The sequence below is a fragment of the Strongylocentrotus purpuratus genome, unplaced genomic scaffold (assembly GCF_000002235.5).
Source record: "Strongylocentrotus purpuratus isolate Spur 01 unplaced genomic scaffold, Spur_5.0 spur5_scaffold_2, whole genome shotgun sequence".
NCBI classification, from domain to species: domain Eukaryota; kingdom Metazoa; phylum Echinodermata; class Echinoidea; order Camarodonta; family Strongylocentrotidae; genus Strongylocentrotus; species Strongylocentrotus purpuratus.
The window spans coordinates 574,375-597,614 of NW_022145605.1; the positions used below are offsets into that span (position 1 = coordinate 574,375).

At 36.8% G+C, this 23,240-nt stretch overlaps 1 protein-coding gene across 1 annotated transcript; it reads left to right on the forward strand.

Moving 5' to 3' along the window:
- The first annotated feature begins 587 nt into the window (after window positions 1-587).
- Window positions 588-18,498, forward strand: LOC115926573 (LIM/homeobox protein Lhx1-like). The gene is made up of 2 exons (XM_030991366.1): window positions 588-2,425; window positions 17,031-18,498. The coding sequence occupies exons 1-2, from the start codon at window positions 2,253-2,255 to the stop codon at window positions 17,269-17,271; spliced, it is 414 nt and encodes a 137-aa protein (XP_030847226.1). The 5' UTR covers window positions 588-2,252; the 3' UTR covers window positions 17,272-18,498.
- Window positions 18,499-23,240: the final 4,742 nt, after the last annotated feature.

Below are 23,240 nucleotides of genomic sequence, written 5' to 3' on the forward strand. Positions count from 1 at the left end.
AATCAGGTATCATGTTTCAATTTCTTTTAATGTTGATAAAACCCGAATGTATGAAAGAATAAATGAATGATCCCATTTATATTGAATGATGTTCTTTAATTATTGCTGTCATCGAATCAAAAATATTTTTGATTAAAAATATCATCATTTCACGACTAAAAGCTTTGTGGTTATCGATTAAAAAGATAGAAAATTCTGCTTCTTTTCAGAACGTCTTTCTTAAAGTTTCACGCTTGCTTATGGATATCAAATTCAGAAAAGTGCGTCTCTAATTGAAAGTGGTGCGAATCAGTTCTAATATTTGATAAGTGGAAATGCTTAACCCCCACTCCGGTACCACCCAAGAATCTATGTCAACCTCACCGATAACTATTTAAAACACGACTTCATGTACTCCTTATTTTAAGAAATATAAAATATATTTTCCTGTCCTTTTCGTTGGTTGCAACTGACTGTGACTGTCGAGTGGCTGATCCTATTAAACATATCTCCCAACTCCTTTGTTTACAAATTTGCGATCATTGACACCGATACAAGCTTGCTCTTTTTCGGATCAATAACCTCGGCTTTCAAGCGGGCCAAGTTTGTTCCCCTCTTAGAAACCACCAATCGACTTGTATTGGTAAGGGCGATCTGGTTCAGAGCGATGTGGGTAGAAGACAGTAGCAGATTGGTGAGGCCATTTAAAATAGATACGGATGTTCCGTGTAACATTTCTCCCATCTCTGCCTCTTTTCTCCATCCCTCGCGCGATTAAGAATCGTGCTGGAATATTATCATAAAAAGGTGGAGTTTGGTTGGATTTTGTCGTCTCGCCATTGGTGCATTATCGGCACGTCTAACCAGGGCTTGCAGTCAAGCACAAAGAACAAGCACGCGCCCTGATTGGTCGGCGTTGAAAATGATAGGCAACTATCGTGAGCCGTCGTCGCCGCGCGGAGAGACCTAGCGTCTCGTTCGCTCAACTTTTCGCCCGTAATATTTGTGCATTGAGCCACGGCTACCGAGCAAAAGAGAGAGAAGAGGAGAGAGAGAGGAATACTAAAAAAAAAAAAAAGCACATCGGGTAATATTGTATCTATCGTTGAATTCTTTTGCTATTACTGTGTCGTGACGGCACAGAGAGCGCAACTACAGAATACACGCTGTGTGATAATCTCTCGACTTTTGTGACCGTGGCTGTTACACGCTACTGTGTGATACTACTACAAATATTCGTCGAGACCAGAGTTTGCAGCGTGTCTGTCTGAAAGTGAAGATATAATCTTACAGCATCGACCCATCGAACACACACAAATACTAGTCAGCTGATAACACAACACCACATATTTGGTGTCCACTTCTGCTGTTTCAAGTCGCCTTGACGGTTTTCTGTAATTTTATCCTGCTCTGTTTTGTTGGAAGTATACTGCAACACACAGCATGTTTTTATGCTATAAAATTGCACTTTGCCGAAACAGTTCGTCGGATATGTTGTGAATTGTAAAACACTTGAGGAGAAACACATCAAGTTGTTTTGTTTACTTTCAATGCAAGTTTGAAGGAGTTTAAATCGAGGGATTGTATTATTTACATTCTCCCGATATTCATCGAATTTTCATCAATCTGAAGAAATTTTACAGCTGTGAATTGTAAGCTGCGGTGTTTCTGATCATATCTGGAACTGAGATTTGTTGGAGTGGAGGGTAAACCCGCAAGCGAGGTCGCTTTATGAGGAGCCCGTGAGCTACCGGTAAACGCCTGCTAACCTCTCCCCGACAAGTCACGCTGTAACAAGCCATCTCCTGCTGTGCCAATGTCGCCTTATCAAGTGCATCACACATGTTCTTGCTAAACTTGGAACTGAACCTCTGATTTGGGGTCCAGCTTACATACTTGTGGACAAATTCAAGTAGACGTGAAGTGGAATATTGTGGCAGCTCTTTGCTCCACTGACACTACACCGAACCCTTATCACTCTCAGCGGGCTACAGTCGGCGACGAGCGACTCGCCACAATAGGGTAGTGATCGCAGCGGAGGCGAGCGAGAATCAGCGGCCTTCATGCTTTATCACGCCGATACCAAGCCGCTAATCCAACCTTCATATTACGCCTAAGGGGCGTGAGAAACGCAGCAAGAAATCTCCGGAAAACAACCAACCATATAACCCATTTTTACTATTTTCCATCGTCGTTTGGCGATCTCAGGCGTCATCATTCCTACTCTCGTGGGTATCCGATCCGTTGACGACGGGGCGAGGTGGTCGACGAAAATGGTCCAAGTTTGTGCGGGCTGTGAACGGCCCATCTTAGATCGTTTCTTGCTCAACGTACTGGATAGACCCTGGCATGTCAAATGTGTCCAGTGCTGTGAATGCAAGGCTAAACTCACTGAAAAATGCTTCTCAAGAGAGGGGAAACTCTTCTGCAAGAATGACTTCTTCAGGTTAGTGCATTTTTTTTGTAATTTATGATCAATTTGTAACGTTGTTAAAATTCTTAGTGCGTTTCGTTAAACTAGATTATTGATTAATATAATTATTGTAAGCAAATATTAATGTCACTTTCCTTTGTTTCCATAGACCTACCTACTTTCATGTCAACTTAAACTTGTCAAGCAATAAATTTTATTAATTGGCAAGTCCTTTGGCTACTATTAATATCAATTACATTATCGTTAAACCTTTAGCTACCGTGTACAAATACTACTTCTAAAATGCAGTCATTTGAGAAATTTAAGATTATTGTTGAATTTTTGTCAAGGTTTGTTGTCACTTAATGTATTTCAACTATTGTAGTTTCTTCTTTGCTATATCCCATGTGTTATGAAGATTATATCCCGTTAACAACCAAACAAGATATAAAGTGTGTTTGGGATCTGTTTGTTGTGAGGATCAACACTTTGGTATCTGTGTAATGTTTATGAAAACACACAACACAATTTCACCGTATACCACTGGGATTAAACGTCTGCTGGGGATTGTGTAAAACGAGATAACTTATCAATATTCAACAAATAAAAGAAAGTTAAGGAATACAGACAACGGAAGTGGTACAATCCAAAGACTTCCTGATGTACTGATAACACAAATTTTGTTTAAGGGGCAAAACTAAAAATTAAAAAAGGTTTGGACAACTGGCGAGACAGTATTATTAATCAACTACTACCTTTAAGAGTACTCCGACGAGATTGTGTTAGAAGTTAAGAGAAAAGTCATAAGGGTGGCAGGAACTTAATTTCACTTAGGGCTTTAGGCCTATCTAAATGGTTGAACGTCAGGCAGAAATAATACATTGTATATTCATATGATGCATTTAGGAGTTGCCGTAACAAAGTGTCGTGTTGGTGTTTTTTAAGTGTCTGGAATCCTCAAGCAAGAAGTCTTACAATTGAAACTATACCTCAATGTGCAGTTTATGATTGACGATACATCCTAAAAAGGCTGTTTTAAATAACACATGACTCCCTTATATATATATATGTATTATATCACTGGTTCAAACTTCTCTAAACTTATTCTGCGGTCGGTAAGCCGTGGAAGCAAGTTGTGGGTATCCGAACGCTTCAAAATGTGGTCGAAAGCCACAACTCGTCTCAAACCGCTTTCTTTTCAAAGATTCTTCTAACGTTTTTCACCGTTGACTATTCACTTTTACAAAGAATTAATTTATGAATAGATCTTTGGGACGTGATCGTGATGGTCTTTTCACTATTGTATCTTGTTCCAAAACATCACTCTGAAGTCATATAAGAAAATAAGGGGGACGGATTCCTATTCATCAGCGATTAAAAACAACCCGGAACTTAATTGTTTCAAAGGATGGAGAAAACTTTAGGAGTACACCACTGCGTCATTGGCTTTTATATAGCGATGCATATTGCTTGTGGGGTGTAAGGTATAGTTTTCTGCACAGAGATAAAGAACTTAATCTTATATTGTAATGACATGAAGAGACGCTTCTTTGTTTACACAGCACATCGAGACCAACAATGTAGACGTACATCAAACAATTAATTATCATTTACAAGACGCAAGACTTTCTAATTCTTCAACTGGGTACTGATACATTTCTTTGGAGGCCCATATTGCAGTTTAGTCAAACAGTTAATCTACATTTTCAATTTTTATTATTTATTTACAATTTTAAGCAATATGTTTCGAGGGAATTTGGTAAAACAAGTTGGGCAGATAATAAAAGTAATTATGTTTTAACTTTTCTCTTGACTTGTAAGTCATTGCTATGTACGTTTAGTCAATAAATATTGAACAGACAGTAAGAACAATTTTATGAAAAATTCTAGTAAACTTAGAAGTAAGCTTCCGTTTATTCAAGCTGTCTCATTTCATGACTCGTGGGCATTGGGGGTTCCTTGTAAGAATGTTGCCTAGAGTTATTGTCACCCGAGATTTACAACATTTTAAAAGAAAGTTTGATTTTCTTTGTGTCAGGTTCATGACAGAGTTCGTATATATTTTTATTATGATTAGTAAGAGTGTAGAATACTGCCTTTTTAAATTTGTTTAATTTTGAAATAACAAAGAAATACATGATATCTCACACGTAGGAGCGTAAAGAGGTATTGTAAACAACTACTAGCAAATAAGGAAGGACATTGAAGAACAAGATACATAATTATACTGTTAATCACAGAAATTGTGATTATAATCATAAGAATCGTGACGTTATTCACTTTAAGAGATTTGAGCTTAAAATCATAGTTGATATTTATTATGTTACACATGTAAATTGACGAAACCGTAAAGACAATATGATTTCTTATTTACACATTTTTCTGAACAATACATAAAAACTACAATGAAGCCATACCATACCTCTAAAATCTGAAGACATACAATACATGAAACTGAAGTGCATAGAGTCGTGGTTACTAAATTTAGATTGGTAATTAAATACCTGTTTAAAACACATCTCAAATGAAAGTCTACGGGCAGTCTGCGTGGCGAAATCACCAAGTGTGTAATATATTTTAATAAAGTCATTTGAAAATAAAGGTGATTATCTGACTGTGAGTGACTACATTGAGTGTAATTATGTTTGCGCAGGGACGAGTATCAAACGCTTGTTAATGCTCTTGGGGCAACAACTTTTCAATTTAAAGCATTTTATTATAGATGATCTAAACTGTAGTGTCAATTATCAATAAATACGTGCTTCCAAAGCAGAGGAGTGTTATTATGATTAAGGGGTGAGCGATAATTCAATTCCATCTTCAAACTCCGATGAAACGACGCAAATTATACAATATCCTTACAACCTGCGAGACCATACGGAACGGTATAATAGATTGAGTATTTTACCCATGGAATGAAAAGAAGCGATCAAATATAAATACATTATGAATATCAGTACATCAATCACTGCCATTGAACCTGACCATAATTCGGAGAATACATATTTTAATTCTTAAATTTAGGGGGGGGGGTGTCTCAATGTGTTTGGTTTTAGACTTAATATTAAGTGACATCATATTTTTCAGGTGCATTTTGACATTTATAATAAGTACTTTGCCATGAATAACGGGATATACATTTTGTGTCACAAATTATACAATACAATAATGATAACATGCAGTAGATATTATAATTTATCATAAATATTTTTCTGAAAAAGAACAGTTTATTTCAATTAGGTGATGTAAACGGATATATAGATGTTCTTAGGAGGTATGGGCATGTAAAACAAATAGAGATATTCCGAATATAGACATGCGAGAGGGCTTTGTATATAGTGTGACATGTAGCTTACACATAGTAAATCATCTGAATATTAGCATAGATCAAAACACAATTCAGCAAACCATATCATTTTATCACGATGTTTGGAAGGGGAAGTATGAATTATTTCAGTTTGACTTCTATAATTACTATGACTGTGAGAACAGAACGTGTCTCGGTATTCGAGTATATTCACGTTCTCTTGATTGCGGGAAGGGGCGGTCATGTATAGGCCAAACAGTAAAGAGGGAATTTGTAGGGGCATGTCATTTTTTCTTCTCTGCGTTTGAGAGGAGACGTGGTGATGGATGGCTCGTCATTTGCTCATTAATTAACTTGCATGCCTTTTCTCAGCCTCCCGACCCAACAGCTGACAGATATGTATCGTCACATGGAGTCAAGTTACTTCTACAAAACTGTTCTTGTATTCGGTCTCAATGGCTTTCAAAGGAACGTATTCATGTTTGTTTACTTTTTATTTTGTTTATAGTTGTCTGTTATGGATGTAATATTCAAAAGCTCATAATCTTCTATGTTTAATTTTATTTCTGCTCTGTCATCGACAACATTCATAAGCTTATAATGTAAAAACTAAAAAGTAACTCTGATATACCCCACCTCCTGTAATTTTAATACTAGTTTTATTACACTTTATTAATTATCGAAAATTCGGGAGAAAAGTGATGTGTGTCTTTAAAGAATTTTGCGATATATTACCAAAGGTTTTCTATTTTGATAGTGACTTAACCTCACCTATATTCTATTCACAATAATGATATGAAATTAAAGAATGCTATTTATCATAATAAAATCACAAACGTACCCGTATTTTTGTTTATTTTCCTTGAGCTTATGTGAACTCTCAATGACTAATACTCTTGTATGCATAATCAGTATTTAATTTCATATTATTAAACTCCTGCCTGGAGTATGGACATTGAATATTTTGCTTTATCAGTCTTACTCTGGCAAACATGATCCACAGCACACCTAATACCCCTCTTTTACAGGTTGAAATGGAAATTTGAAAGACATCATTTTCTAGTTTCTACCTCTCGCATTTACGGCTAGCCCTTCTCTCTTCAACCTTCTTACCAGACCTGTATCCTGTTGGCAGTGTTGAGAAACAATTCAAATACTTGTATGTCATGATCACGATCGTATATGTCTCTTGGACCTCAGTTATCCATCACATCAATTCAAAGAGTATAGGGCATCTTATAACGTATACATCCAATCCCATGTCTGCTTACAAGGCCTAAAGCCTAGGTGTACTTGTGTGCATGCTGAATGTATTTTGCGGCAAGTATATTCAACATTGCTCGGCGCGTACACGATCATCTAACGCGAGGGGCGAAGAATACAAATAAAATCGGTATTAATTACATATGGATACAAATCACGAGACAATGATTATGGTAAAATGAGATAAAATACAACTATCTCGCAACGCAACACAAGAAAGAAATCGTAAGTTGATTTATGTCACAAAATCATATTATTTAATCTACAAGTCAACGTATATTCATAGCTCCGGCTAACCGCTTTAGAATACGGGATTTTCCAAAAGGGATGAATATTGCATGAAGTAGATGCAATTATAAATCTTGTATTATCTTATAACAAATAACTGTTTTTTCTGTTTCGTAGAATGCCTAAAAGTTATTGATTAATTATCTCAGAATCGTGACCCAATATCAGACACTGTTACATAATTTGTCGGACATAATATCCGAATTCTTAATTTCACTATTAAGTCAACATGATTTAGAAATCCTAATTTCATGAGTTTCTTGTTCGAAAAAATCTATGTGTTTCATCGCTCGTTCTTAATTACTGGCAGTTCTCGGGTTGTTCATTTGTGTGTGTAACCCTATGTACAGTTTCTACTCTAATGTAATACATAACGAGCACCTGTAGAAACTGTTACATCTTTCCTCCATTTTCTTTATCAAATACAGTGCAATATAGTGAAACCCATAGGTCATTAACGATAATAATCATTGAAATACTCAATCATTATAAAAGAAATAACTGTTATGATTTATTGCAGTGATTCGTTATCATGTGTTGAAACTATTTTTATGTTATTTTGCTGACAGCGAGATGATACTTTCCACATAAAGAGCTTAAGTCACTGACTCCCATCAGTATTCATATGCTTATTAATCATTCAATTTGTTGACCAATATGTCGCTTCTCAGCCTGGTTGGTTTGCGGACAAATAAACATACATCATTAAATATTTAGTCCCTTTATACCGATCTGTCACTTTTAAATGGATCAATAGACGTATCAACACTGTCAACAACAGCTAAGACGTACATGTACCTAGGCTATAGGGTCACTGACGCTAATGATTATAGATGGAAAATTGACTTCTTTAAGACTATTGTTAGACCAGACCTCCCACCGATGAGATCTTAGATGATATTTAATGACGTCACAATGGATTAGAAGTTACTATTTCTGTATTGAAGTCTTAGAAATAAAGCGCGCTATCACATCTTTATGCATTGACTTCCTAGAAGATAATGATACCAACATTGGTTATATGGTTTCCTTTTTATTTTTTTTCTAAGATCATTTTGATATACATAACATCAAACTATATAGCTACAGAATATAGAACATTTATCTCTTTTTTAAATTATAAACCCGCCAAAATAGTTTAACAAATTTAAGGCAGAGTATTAATTTAAAGGAAATACAATATTCCATCTTTTTAGTTATGCTCTATATATATATTTATTCATTCCATACTTTTTAGATATTTTCATTAAATGTAAACTATACATGTTCAGTGCATTGATGTTGTAGTTTACATTTCTGGATAACCGCGAGAGAACACGAAAGTCATCGCCATAAACATGTAACCATTTCCCTGTCTTCAATTGAGGCGTGTAATAGATGCATAATAACCAGACTAAAGCGAAAACTATGGTGGTATATGACGAATAATAGTCACATTTCTATTTACTCAGAGTAAACTTCAGCAAAGTCAAGTTTAGAAAGAGAACCAACAAGCCCTAAGAGGGCAACTTGTACTTTTTGAGGGGTGAAATATGTTACACTACCATATTCCTGTTGACTTTCTGATAAAGGGTTCTATTTGCTAGGTAGGATTTACAACAATGAGATTATATTTGCACAACAGCAGCATAAAAAAAAATCATACCGCATGTTTTGCTCTTTCTCTCCCTCCCTCTCTTTCTCTGTCTTTCTTTCCTCATTGTCATATTTGATCAACTTCACCGAAACGGTTGACGAAACAGGACTATAAATATGTATCCCACCGTGGAGTGTTTTGCTCTTCAATTGTGTCATTTTAAGGTCTATATAACGTCCAGGCAACCTTTCTGAAGAGTCAACTAGAAAAGGGGAAATATTGCCTTTATAAAAGAAGACAATGTCACATGTAAAGTATTTGTCACCCGCGCATGAAATAGATTTGTATTCTCTGTGTGAATGGCATCCCGCTTCCACGGGTACACGTTGGTATGGTAGGGTTATCATAGGGTTTACAGTCGCTTTTTGTTCAGGAATTACAAATGGAAATGAAATCTTCTATCCACTGACTCTGTAAAATATCTTAACATTTATTTGATTTAAATCAATATGCTTTAAATACTTACAGATGAGGATGACAAGTATTTAATTTTATATTTTCACTAGATATGGAAGCTATAAAATATAGAAAATACCAATAATTATAACCAATGTATCATATAAACAATTAGTATTCTAAATGTATACTATTTTTTTAAATTAAGTGTATTACATTAACATCAACATAAATCATGATTCAATGTAGGTCTATGTATAGAAGCTAACTCGCCGTAACGATAATACCAAAAGTATTAAGTATTTCGTATAATTATTTATTATTCATTTGTATTTAATTGTATTACTGTAATCGCAACAGATTACCAATGATTCACTGTATATGCCTCATCCAGTGCTTTATGATATTAAGTCAGAGACGTATATCATATATAAAGTGTGACATGTTGTAAGCTACCAAGTTCAAATTATGCAGAGGGAACTTGTTCAATCTGTGTTCAGGCCCTTAATCTCGTCCCCCTGCTCGTAAACGTTGTTTTCATATTGAAAGTTGGGTCAAAGGTTAAACAAGTTCAGGTGTTCCGTCGGCGCTATTGTGTAGGAGGAAAATAGTCTGAAAGGAAGAGAGAGAGAGAGAGAGAGAGAGAGAGAGAGAGAGAGAGAGAGAAGGGGGTGGAGCTTGATCGCGCATGCATTTCTTACATTTTTTTATAGATCATCACACGTAATTGCTCTTTGACATGATGGAAGATGCGTATATGCTGTGTCAAAATATCTTCAAAGGTCTTCATCAAAACTTCAGAATAACCATTAAATGCATTAAAAAAAAAAAATCCTGAATGGGAATGAACTTTGTAGTTTGCAAGATATCTGTGAGTTAAATCTTCTCTTCTCTTCTCGCTCCTCCCATATTCGTATCAGACCTCTCATGTAAAGTGAAACTGGTCATCATTGAGCCTCTTGGGGGAAAGTCCCTATGGTTCGGTCAAAGGTCATATTACGTCATGATCATATAAGATAAACTGTATATTGAAAGAAAATGCTTTTGTTTAAAGAGTTACCCAAAGGTATCAACGCTCCTGTTGCAATTATAATTTGCTACTATCTGTTATTTCAAATAAAATGATATTTTTTAATTTGATTTGTTCTTCTCCTACGGGCATGATAAAGTCATCATGAATTGATCGTCTATTCGTAAGGGACTGCATACCCAACCCACCTCTTTCAATCTCTCTTACAAACCTTTTTCCACCTCGTTTTCTTTCTTTTTTTTTCTCTCTTTTTTTCTTTCTGTATAAATATTTATTTATCACTGCCTTTTCATCAAATGTAACACCCATCTGTGTTTTCTTCTTCGATACGTTACGTTAGTGTGATAAATCGTCCATTTATCCAGATTCGACCTAACACGGTTCCATGCTTGTACAGGGTTAAAACAATAGCAATGGATACTATCAATGAAATGCCCAAATCGGATAGTATCAGGGCACCAAAACAAAGAATCTCAGCCGCGGAATATTCATGTTTACTTCGTATAATGTCAACCAACGAATTAAGAAAATGGGTCTTTCTCTTGCGGGTATATTCGTGAGGTATTGTAGAGTATCATCATCGCATTCCCTTAACGTTAAAGTACTGAACGAAGATGTTTGGTGTTTTATCCCTTCTTGAAGAATGACATATCATATTTAACCATCGTGTTTACCTTTCGAGTTTTATGCCTGACGACTCTTGTGGCGATATTCCCCATCAACTCATTACACCATGAGCTTGTGTGCTTGCTGGTGAATTTTTTAGAAAGCGTTTCGTGAGATTTAAGAGAGAGAGGAAAAGAGAAAGAGAGAGGGGTAGAGAGATAGAGAGAGGGGTATAGAGAAAGAGAGAGTGGTAGAGAGAACGAGAGAAGGGTAAAGAGAAAGAGAGAGGGATAGAGAGAAAGAGAGAAATGTCTGACACCAGGATTGGTGTCAGATTTCGTTTTACCGTACGATGACGGGATATCGATGTCATCCCCTGATTCGTAAGAAACCCTTATTTGCTCGTGGCCCTTTTTATTTTAGTCCTGCTTTCTGATTGTCGAGATACTTTCCTCTACCATGTTCAGGCTTTAAACATGGCTTTTTTGTTCCTTTGAGAGGTTGCAAGGACCTGTTGGTTTGTTCTGCGCATCCTGTTTGATTACTCTAAAATGAGTGCACTCCGATTTCACCCTTTTACCGGACAGGTAGTCATCATGTTCGTTAATTATTTGTGCAAGAGAGTGGAGTGCCAAAGGTGCTCTTTAGAAGAAAAAAAAACATTGATGTTGATACCAAGGTCGTGTTTTTTAATTTCTTCCCTTGGACAGAATTTCTTGGAAGAACTTTTAAGATATTTCGTATGAGGAAATGTTATGGTTGTTTGAAAGTAGCAATATTAACAAAGTTAAAGGTTAAAGTTACTAGTTACATGTATCTTAATCAACAATTGTCAGTCTAATTGATAGAATACTGATGTTAATATTATTTTCTTGATCAATTCTAGGCTGTGTATTACTTTTAATCAATACTATTCAATTGCCAGATTGCCGTGGCAAGAGAAGAGTGATTGGATATCTTATGACGCCGCCCTCTACGGGTACAGGTTCGCTCCCATCTCGTCCACCCACTTTTACCGCTTCACAAGGACAAACCAATTCTGTTATTGGCTTCAAATAACGCGAAAATACTATCACAATCAATTCATTCGTTTTAAGGCATGGATCTTGATTTCTGAAGAAAGTCCCTCATTCCTCCTAAACATTTCAAAACCTGAAGAGAATCAACAAAATGAAATAAAAACTTCCCTCACGATTGCCTAAATGATGTCCTCTGTTACTGTGTTTGTGTTGTATTTGAATTGAAGTAAGTGAGCATTGTAACGTTTAATCCTTGTATCCTTCAGCTGCTCATCTTCATTTGAAAAGGATCCATTCCAATGAAGTACGTCTCTGACTCCCTCTCCCCTCTCTTTCTGCCTCTCTCCCTTTCTTCATCTTTCTTCTCAATGTGATACGTGTAAGTCTCTCTCTTTCAAACCATCCCTTCCTCGTGTTTCTCCGTGACAATGTTTGTATTATGTAAACTACATTTCAATTATATGAGTCATTACATTGAACAACGTTTGTGTTTCAAATCTAGAAGCCAGATAAGTTGAGGTTGGTTAAGCATTCTGTAAAGACGCACATGTAAAGTTGAATTTCCTTTGAATCGTAGACATCACATTGAGCGATCAATATTGAATTTCTTACTACAGTTTACAGTAATTCCTTGTAATTCGTGTAAATAAATAACGCTGTTATTAAAACACCAGAGAAAATCAGCCACAAAATACATTTATAATAATAAGAAACATTGCTTACCAGATCAACATAATACCATACGATTGTCACTTATCACAAATGATTGTATAATTTATTATCATCTTCATTATCAGGTTCGTCCATGTGTCCTTCTATTCACGGATGACATCATAATCTCTAATTTCATCTCTCGTATCATGTGACAATGTTTACAATAGTAGCCAATCACATGACCTGAAGTCGTGATTCAAATATCATTCATCATACACTCTTCCCCAATGCAGACCATTATATCGGTAGCCGCGCTGGCTTAGGATACAAAATATCAAATATAGTCTGCCTCTAAGGCGCAATCACTCGTTCATTTGTATCAAGATTAACGTTCACATCTAGGAATTGAGAAGCTCATAGTTATGGGGATATTACACCAGCAATAAATCGAGCTCTTTTAGTTTTTGTTCTTTAGATACACTTGATTTTCCAATCGTCGACACGTAGGAAATCTAAAATGAGAGCAGAAATGACCGTTTTGTTTAAATCCGCTTCGTAATTGTATGCCTAGAGGCATACTTATGAATTCATGAGGCGAGCGAGGAGAGAGAGGTATACCCCTATCTGAACGACGCCACAGAACAGTGTGCTGATCTGTATGGGATAGCTATCTTCTATGCCGGGAGCGTGTCTTGGAAGATGGTGTAACCTAACAGACCATTCTTATCCAATCTATCTCACCATATCAATCTTGAGATACCATTCTGCTTTGTCTTTGCCAGAGAGGGTTTTTCAGCGTTGTTTCTTTCTCACAAATCTGCTCATGCAGCTTGAAATAAATCGTGTCTTTTCCTTTTTAAGTCTGCACTGAAATAAGCATACACGCACAAAATATGAAATAAACAATATTTACAATTTTCAGTTTATATTTTTGGATTGAAACTTGTTAGTAATAAATAAATAAATAAATCTTTCAAATTCTAAAACCAAGAGAAGAACTTTGGACTGGATATTTAAAAAATGCAAAAAATTGAACAAAATGGAAGAAAATTTGCCTTGAGGTTGAACAGTAATCGTTATTTTGATATATGTGTGTGTTACAGTTTATTCCAGTTAATTCAGATATCGTGTTTAATGTAAATATCTTGTAGTTAAAAAATATGCTATCTCGCTAGATGACAAACATCGTAATTTTAATTTAATACGATGTGAGTAACAAATATTTCGTGATTAATATCGTTTCTTATTCTTATCCCATGATAAAAGAGATCGCCGCGACGATGTTAATTGTCAGCAACAATGCTTATTATGTAAAGATGTTAGAGTTTGATTTTAATGATAATTACATGAAGTTTTGTACAATTGTTGAACTGAAGGTTTGTACCGGTTCAAGTAAAGAAATACATGTATTGTGAAATACTAATAATGTACGAATATCACCCAAACTCTATTTGGCAATGAGAGAACATTGACTGAGTCCAGTAGTTTCCAACTGTGTTAACTCTTCGTCTACTCATATCATGTCGGTTCTACTGTGGTTTTTGGCTGATCTTACCTGATCTCATTTCTACTTTTTCTGTTTTTATTTCTGGGCTTACTGCATATGAGTGAGCAGTGGTGTATTTTGGTTGAGTGTTTACGCCCGGTATGATGTCGTTTATTGTCTGGTAAGCGACTCGATTTGGAGTGTACACTCCCATACAACCCATTCAATGAAAATAACGCTTTGGACCCACTCATCCGTTTGAACTGTTGTTAGTGTTTCTGTCCTTGTTATGATGCCGTGAATAAATCATATCTGAATACATCCCCCCCCCCCCTCTCTCTCTCTCTCTCTCTCTCTATGCTACATGTACATGTTGAATGACATGCTGAGTTATGTATTATTCCAGGGTTGTTGCTGTCCTGAATTTTAATTTTGCACAATGTCCTTGTTACACTTTTAGAATGTATACGTGTATAACTAAGTCTTTACAAGGTATCAAATGCTAAGTCACCGTGTATGCTAGTATACTATAATAAAAATGGTGTGAACCTACATCATTAAAGCGAAAACTCTCGATTATTTGTTGATCCAACATGCATGTAGGGCACCAACCGAAAAGTGTCTTTGGCAATAGGGGCGTTACGAACTGTTTCTACAAAAATTATTTGTCTTACATTTTATACTGAATATTATACCAGATATTTCTTTCGTTTATGGAAAAGAATCAGGGTTAACACGTTATTAGCCGATTTTGTAATGCAGACCGGGCCTTGGAAGGTGGTGGGTGTTAAGTGCGCATACCAGTGGATGAAATGATGTAGAAATGATAACATCTTTGGTGTTTGTTAACACCATTGAGGGCATCACCATAGCGGAGGAGGGGAACCCGTGTGGGGTGCAGCTTATAAAACGGAGGAGTTAGGTCGGTGTTTTTCTCAAAAGCGGTTGGAGTGAGGGTGTTGATGTTTCGCCCTTGTATGGTGGGCGTGCGTAGTGGTAGTCAGATACTGCCATAATAAACCTCTATTTCACCTTTTCTTTATTCAAAAAGTGTGTAAGCTCTGCTATGAATAAACACGTTTAGAAGTTAAGTTGTCAGTCTTACTAATGCATGGCACTGGCATAACATGCAGAGGGAGAGATAAAAGAAGAAGAAACATGTAAAGAGGAAGGAATTATGGAAGGTAGAAGGAAATGCAACTTTCCAGTAACGCAACTACCCACAGATCATTCTAAGGTCAATTATGTCATATTCAAATAGTATGATTTTCTCGCTGTTTTCGATGTAGTAAATCTCCTTCGAACTGAAGGAAACACAGTAGACCTAAAATAAGACATACTGTAGATGTAGACTGTTAATGAATGAATGAATGAAATGTAAGTGCAATGAACTTCTGGTGTTGGTATTTCCCCATAAAACAAAAGAAAATGACAGTGAACGAAGCCGAACGTCAGAGGTTAATCATATAAATGTTCTTGAAAATCCTTGCTTTGAATGATTTGAAATCAAGTGACATATTTATGATTTTTCCGTCAGATCGCCTCTCTTGAATCGACCTTCTTTACAGTGATACAATCATGTCATCCATTTTACAAACAATTTAAACCAAATCAGGTACCCATTTATATTGATATTGGTTCAATACACTTCTTATAGCTGCCTACCAGCAGGTAAAACAAACAGATACATGCACCCTCTCGACCCTGACGCCATTTTGAATAAAGCATGAATCCAGAAGCATGTGAGGATAAATAATGACCAAATCCCTTTAAATCTAGAGGGATTTGGGGGCAAAGTAGCGGTCACGTGACATCATAAGTTGATTTCTATGTTTCGGCGATGCTTTGAGGGAAGTCGTTCGAGTCAGGCTTCGTGACTGTGAGATTCAGTAGTAAAACAATGAAAGTGCATCGCCATACCTCTCACTTTAGATGTGACAGCCTCACTATTTTCTATCAAAAAGTGATCAAACTTGTTCCGAAGTCTTAGCATGTTATATCGTAGTCGTCGACCATGCATGTATCTTGTATTCATGTGCTATGCATTGGCTGTTATCATCGTCATTGTTTCTTGAACAACCGCATTTTGAAGTCGTGTTGTGGAAATGACGAAAAATTATCACACGATCGAACACAACTTTACAAAGGTGAAAGTCTACCATATTACAAATAGAAAGTGTAAACTAACTTTATAGTAATGAGCAAATAAAAGTTGTGAATTTGAGCTAGTAGCCTCGACCAAACTATATCTCGTACAGTACATGTAGTTCCATAAATGAATATAATTGTTGTGCTTTCATAATTTAGTTTCCCCCTAAAATTATACAGGCTCGTGGGGGTTCCAAACAACCCATTTAATGCGAAATTAACATTTGGAAACATCTTTTAACCAGTTTCTCTCGAAATGTTCTTTCATAGCCAGAGCTCAATATTACCTTTAAAATCACATTGATGCTTTTCTCTTAACAAATCAGTATTTGTTGATGTCGAGTGGAGGGTGTTAATTAGCGGGGTGTGAGAATGTTTGTAGTTGATGAATGATGATATCTTCATGAGATTAAAGGCTCCGATAGCCATGTAAATACGCACCATAGCATGGGGTCAAGCATGAGAGCGGACCACGGCTCACCGGCTGTTACCATGGTAATTGTTTGGCGTACTGCTGAGTTTGTAGGTCAAGACTAAAAATGGCGGGGAAAGACAGCAAGGGTTACAAATATTGGTAATCAAAACGAATAATGAAAAGTGCGTTGTATTTGTTAATATAGTGGCACTGATTTTCAAGTAGACTAAATAGTAAAATAGGTTTAACAATAAGTTATATCAATTTCATTTGTCAAACAGTCACTTTTACTTTGAAACACAAGGATAACAGGATAGGTGATTAAAAAGTAAGATCCTTCTATAATGTACCATGTCGTTTAACCAATGGATTTGTTTCTTCTTGTTACAGACGATACGGGACAAAGTGCGCAGGATGTCTTCAAGGAATCTTACCTAGTGATCTGGTGCGGAGAGCTCGTAGTAAAGTATTCCATCTCAACTGCTTCACATGTATGGTATGTCGAAAGCAACTCTCTACGGGCGAAGAGCTTTACGTGGTCGATGAAAATCAGTTCATCTGTAAAGAAGACTACCTCACAAAGTGCCAACGTAAGTCCTTTAAACCCCATTACAACCTAAACTCCCTTTAAAGGTACTATTTCTCCTATACGGGCTAACAGTAGTGGTTGGATTGTGCGTACAAACACCCGTTTAAAAATGCGTGAGAAAAAGCATCCTGAAAAGTTCAGGCATATATTGTTTTGAATGTTGAAATCGAAAGATGGATCTGTAATATATTAATGTATTACCTTCAATAATATCACCGTGGTTTGTTCAAATATTTATTCGTAAAATTCATGGATTGGATAATTTGATTGACTTACAAGGGCGTGTGCCATTATATATTCAAATAATCTGCAAAACAACCGTTCTTGGTGTTTCATAAAATCCATGTTTTAACGCGTTTGCCATGGTTTTGATAGAGAGGGTTGCCTCAACGTAGTTGCATTCAACGGGTTTATCAACGCTCAAGTACTGCATACATTGACTTGCTGTACATCGTACGGTCTTTAAAATGCCGATTTATCAATAGATTTGATTCGTCTGTATAGACCTGAGTTTGGGAGATAATTATGGGCATGTTCTTTGAAAATTATACGTATAGAAATCCTGTCAGTAGATCGAGTACCCTACAACACGAGGGTTTGAATTCCATCGATACAATTCACAAACAAATTGTTGTTTATCATCCAACTGTGTACACGAGGGAAACAAACAACTCAAATCAAGAATTGGCGAAGGTGTCGCTTTTATTCATACCTATCGATCGCTATCAGCGCTCGTACAGTTGGCATAAAAGCGAAACTGTTGCAATGCTTCCCCTTTCTCTATCTCTCTATCTCACCTTAGTGATGGAGACCAACAAATACACAGGTTCAAGGGCGGTCGTGCACAAAATGCACTTTGGAGTCAGAAAATATAGGGGAGAAATGGGTTTCTATGAGAGAGAGAGAGAGAGAGAACGATACAAAAGTCGGGACGTGCAACACTCGTCCTATGTGTATTTGCTTTTTCTTAGTTTTCCCCGTTTCATAGAGGGAGAGAGAGAACGAATGGAGACAAAGTGAAAACACGGAACGAGAAGAGAGAACAGGTGGGCTGTGGTCAAACATGGGTCATTGCTTTCTTACCGAAAAACAAGGACAGTTTCATGTCAGTCCCACATGTTGCAAAATATACTGGCAGTTGTACCAGCACACCAATACAAAATATGAATCTTACAATGAGAGAATCGATAAAAATGATTTACTGCTAGAAATCATGCATGCAGTTCGAAACTTCTACCATCTTATCGACCTTGATTCTATTGACTGGAAGTGATTGCATTTTTAAATATGGAGTTTGAAAACTGCATAATGTGCCGGAACATATCTGTTTACGTTGCCAAAGAATTGAATATAATAAAGTAAAAATACCGCCAAGGCCGACGCAGAAAGATTTAAAATAACCAGGAGTAAACCACGCCATTAATTTTTCAGTGAGGCTTGAAATGGAACGAGAATTATTTAAAGATTGTTCTTGTCTTTTAAAGTCAAGGTGACTTGTAATTTCATCACCGTAAACGACAACCAAGACTGCCACCCCCTTTTTGATTTCTTATTATTTATTGCTTGTGCTGAAATCGTCTCATACGCATATTGAATAGGCGCCCAAGGTTATAAGGGTGATAGTTACAAGCATCGATTTTGGGAGGGGCACGGATGAAATGGGCCGTATACGGAGAGCCATATTGGCGTAGCCGCTTTAAGATACGGAACATGGGGCACCGTTTAACAATGGGGTTGTTTTTATGAGAGAAATTTGGTTTGGGTAATGTTTAGATGTACAAGATAAGAATCATGTAAACTAGGAGAAGTATATCATTTTGGTCTTAGATGGATTCAAAATGTGTCCTTTAGCTTTTGATATAAGAAAATTACTCAATAATTTGAGTTATGGGATTAAATACTGGATTTGAATTTCTCTGAAAAAATTGTGTCTGGAAAAGGGGCTTCACGTTGTGTGTACTTGATTTTGAGTGACAGGAATAGAGAGAGAGAGAAACAAGGAAGAGAACCCTAATTTTCGTTTATTTTGTCTGTTATAATTGTCTCAAGCCAATGAGCAGCTATTATCATATTTTTCTATCTTGTGTGAGATCGGCAAAAAATATTAGTGGAAAATTGGCGAGGTACACACAAGTGTGTGTTAGATCTACCCTCTAATTGTATAGCACTCACTCAGATCACCACGCCATGCATGCAAACCCGTGCACAATGGTTATTCAATGGACCACGTCAACCCAGGTCAGGAGATGATAGAAGAGAAATTTGTAACATTCATCAAAACAATGATGTCTGATGGAAAAGTGAGGAAACGACAGAAAGAAAAGCCAAAAGGATTGTCGATTTAAAGCGCAAGTGACAGTGTAGCGCACACTGCTCATCTATCAACGATTTACGCCATGATTGTCGCGAGCATTGGTCGGGATTGTCCGCTTACTAAAATGTGAATGTGTCGGCTAGCTTCAGACCCATCCGAGGCTGACATGAATTCGTGTTTTCGAAAGGAGTTTGAATGGCAAGAAAGCTCGATACATTTGTCATGATTTCTACGTCTGTGCAGGAAGTCAAAACCGACTTGTCACAAAAGTACACTCGCCGCAGACCAGGGTTATGTTGACATGCATTCCGATCCGATTGCGTACTTGCATAAAAAATGTATTTTTTTCGATTGTCAAAAGTCAAACTTTTTCCTGCTTATTTAGGTGTTCAGTATTTCTCCAACACATTTCATATTCGTCGTAATATTGAACAGATTCTACCCACTCACATGCATGTATGATGTCTGTCTATTCAGCTCCATGCTTCAATCTGCAGCCAATGTAGAGACCGTGTAAAACCTACCAATCAGCAAGTTAGAAAAGAGCTCTAAAATTCTCTCCCTTCTTTCTGTTTGTCATTTATGTATCCTTAACTCATGAACCGATACTTTCATTCTTTATTAATCTTTGTGTTATTTGCCGACCATGCATTGCGTTTTAGTAAGCATTCAGGAACATAACGTGTGGTGTTTTTTTGCGTGGTTTTAGGATGCCGCCCACCCTGAGAGGGAAGCCGATAGAGGGTGTTGTGTACTTTTGATCCCCCGTCCTCTGCCCCAATGTCAATAGTAACATACACGATTAGTCAATATTAAGTCCTTTTCCACACAAAATATTCACAAAATAATCTTGGAAACGAGGTTGAATATAATATATAAATGGAGAGAATGGTTTATATTTAAGCTGGTCTTTCTGAGCTTTCTTGTGCAGTCGTGACATTGTGCTCAATAAGTATTTGTTTAGTTTCACTGTTTAAACTCGACCGTAACACAACTCGGATAGTATCGCTAGACAGAGTCGCCCCTTCCGACAAACAAGGAGTGATACCAGAGGGACCTATTGTGTTTCGCCAAGGGTTGTTTCTTCATATTGGTGGACAGAGGTTCGCTTCCTGACATCTTTTCTATTGTCATTGTCAGGTACTTTACGCGGATAGGTTAAAGTACATTTAGACGTGTAAACTACTGCAGAAAGCTAAAAGTTGTTTATCTATATGTCTATTAGAAGGGTTGCTTCCACGAGTTCAAGAAAGGGCGGGGAGAGTGGATAGGAGAAGGTTTATTAAGGAGTCTTGGGGCTAATGCGCGGCGCCATGTTTAATCACTATTATAAGTACTTTATCAGTCTGTTTAATAAACATGTTTCAATGCGCGTTTTTTTTATAAACGATGCAAGAAAAGTTTAAATTTTATTACGCCGAGATATTATAAGAGAGGGAATAGCCTGTAACCAATGGATAGGAATGCAAACGGGGGATATTGGAAGGTAGATGGAGGGCATGTGAGAAGTAGGAGGAGGAGGAGGAGGAGGAGTAGAATAAGGAGGAGTTTGGTTTGTTAAGGGGGGCAGAAGTTCAGGGCTATTGATGTCCCGTTGACAGTGTTGTAGAGTGTTTGGCCTAGCACGTTGTCCAAACATCGGTACGCTACATCAAACGGCTGCCGGGGCTCCTCCTGTGATGCTCGGTGCGTCTCCGCTTCATGATACGGAGCTTGGGCTCGCTCGCTCGCTCGCTACATCGGGGTCGCCCGCAAACATACACTCAAATCAAAAAGGGAAACGGGGTAGCCTGTACTATTTAGCTATTCATATCACATCCATTTCAAAGAAGCTTTCTTTTGATATAGATTTTTTTGCTGAAAGATGGTAGTATACCGACTGCGAATTTTCATTTGGTGTTATAGGCTTTGCACTATTGTAGTCACTTTGTTATTGTCATATACTTTATTTATTGAATATAACAAGTTAAAGCACGTAAAATAACTCCATTCATACCTAGACTACTGCCTGTATACACAGGACAAAACATGGCAAAACAATGATGCACATAATAATACTTTTACAAAACAAACAGGATGAACATACGATGGCAAAAAATACAACAAACATGTCACGTGGAAAAGCTACGTAAGTTTTAGAACATTAGTTCGAATATCCTGTACTATAACATAATAAATATTGACTATACAGTCATTATGTAAATATACATTTCAAGTAATAATGAAACTCTACACAATTACTCGATTTATCTTCACGATCTTACTTTTTTTGCGAAGGACACACAAATGTGAACATGTTGATTTTTAGATTGCGTATTTCATGTTTTTTAAATGGCTTTTCGAGTTTTAAGTTCCTCGGAAATGCCGTCAATTTATTTACACATTGAGCATTACTAATTAAGAGCACCATCTGGATTTACAGAGCACAAAGCAGCCCTTGTACAAATATGGTCTTTTCACAAAATTCACGTCTGATCAAATAGATGATAAATTATCGAAAAATTATATAACATATAGGTTTACACATTATAGGTTGTACTCATGCCTGTAATCTATCCCACTCTCTTTCTTGAACTGTTCCATTTTTATTATTTTTTTCTGTCGCTTTGAATCCATAACTTATTTTCATAAATGCATCGGTTTTTTCAAATTTCGAAGATTCAACATAAGTACTTTGAATGGTATGGTAGAAAAAAGGGTTTCATTTAAATTATTTTAAAGGAAATAATCAGTTATTGCTCTCGTCAATTTTTACCCCTTGTATTGGCATAGGCCTATCTGTAGGTTAAAGAACATTTTTTTTATAATAGAACTTACAAAATATCGTTTTTAATATAATAAATAATAATAAACAAATGTTAACATATGATTATACATGTACATGTTGATACATAATATTATTCAACTGATTCATGTTTAATATGATCTAACTTTCATGACATTTGTTATTCCAGGGTAGGGGAGATTAGGCACAAACGCCCTTTTTAATATTTTCTGGATTCGCCACAATAAATAGGTCAATGAGGGAGAAAGCGAGAAGAGACAGAGGGAGAGAGGGAGAGAGAGAGAAAGTGTGTGTGGAAGGGGGGGGGGTAGGAAAGGGGGCATTCTGCGATGCATTCCAATAGTGCATCAAATATGTGTTGGTATGATTACTCAACCAAAGCTTTGCATTGTAGAAAACCAAAATATAGGATTTGGACAAATAATGTATAATAATGCCACCCGACCTTAGCTCCTTCCCCATTTATACCACCATTTCAGTCTAGTTGCACCCCTCTATCGTAAAGTCGATCTCTAGTAGGTCTATAGCAGTATATGATGATACGTCGTACACATCAAGCTATGTCCTGTGAATTGATTCGGACAGCATAGACGCTGAGCGGTGACGCGAGGTTTGTCGCGCGAGCCAGCTTCTCAGCGGGGAGCTGCCGTGGGTGAACCGACCAGGATGAGGGTAGTAAGAGGCGAACGAGTTCTCTTCTGCCAGCACCACCTATAAAGCGAGATACATATAAACCTTTAGTTATCTCTCAATTCATGGGTTATTTTAGTTTTCGTACTCAAATATTTTTGCTTGCTTCTTTTGTAATCATAATTCTTTGACACTAAATATGTATTGCTTTTTAATGTCTATAAGCACAAATATTCGACCCATGTTTTTTTCTTAATTCTACATAGTTTTACCAGGCCTTCC

What these genes read in the sequence shown, in the direction of transcription:
- LOC115926573 (XM_030991366.1), top strand. Translation starts at nt 2,253, where the DNA reads ATGGTCCAAGTTTGTGCGGGCTGTGAACGGCCCATCTTAGATCGTTTC. An exon ending in TGCAAGAATGACTTCTTCAG is followed by an intron (nt 2,426 to 17,030) that starts GTTAGTGCATTT and finishes TTCTTGTTACAG; the next exon opens with ACGATACGGGACAAAGTGCG.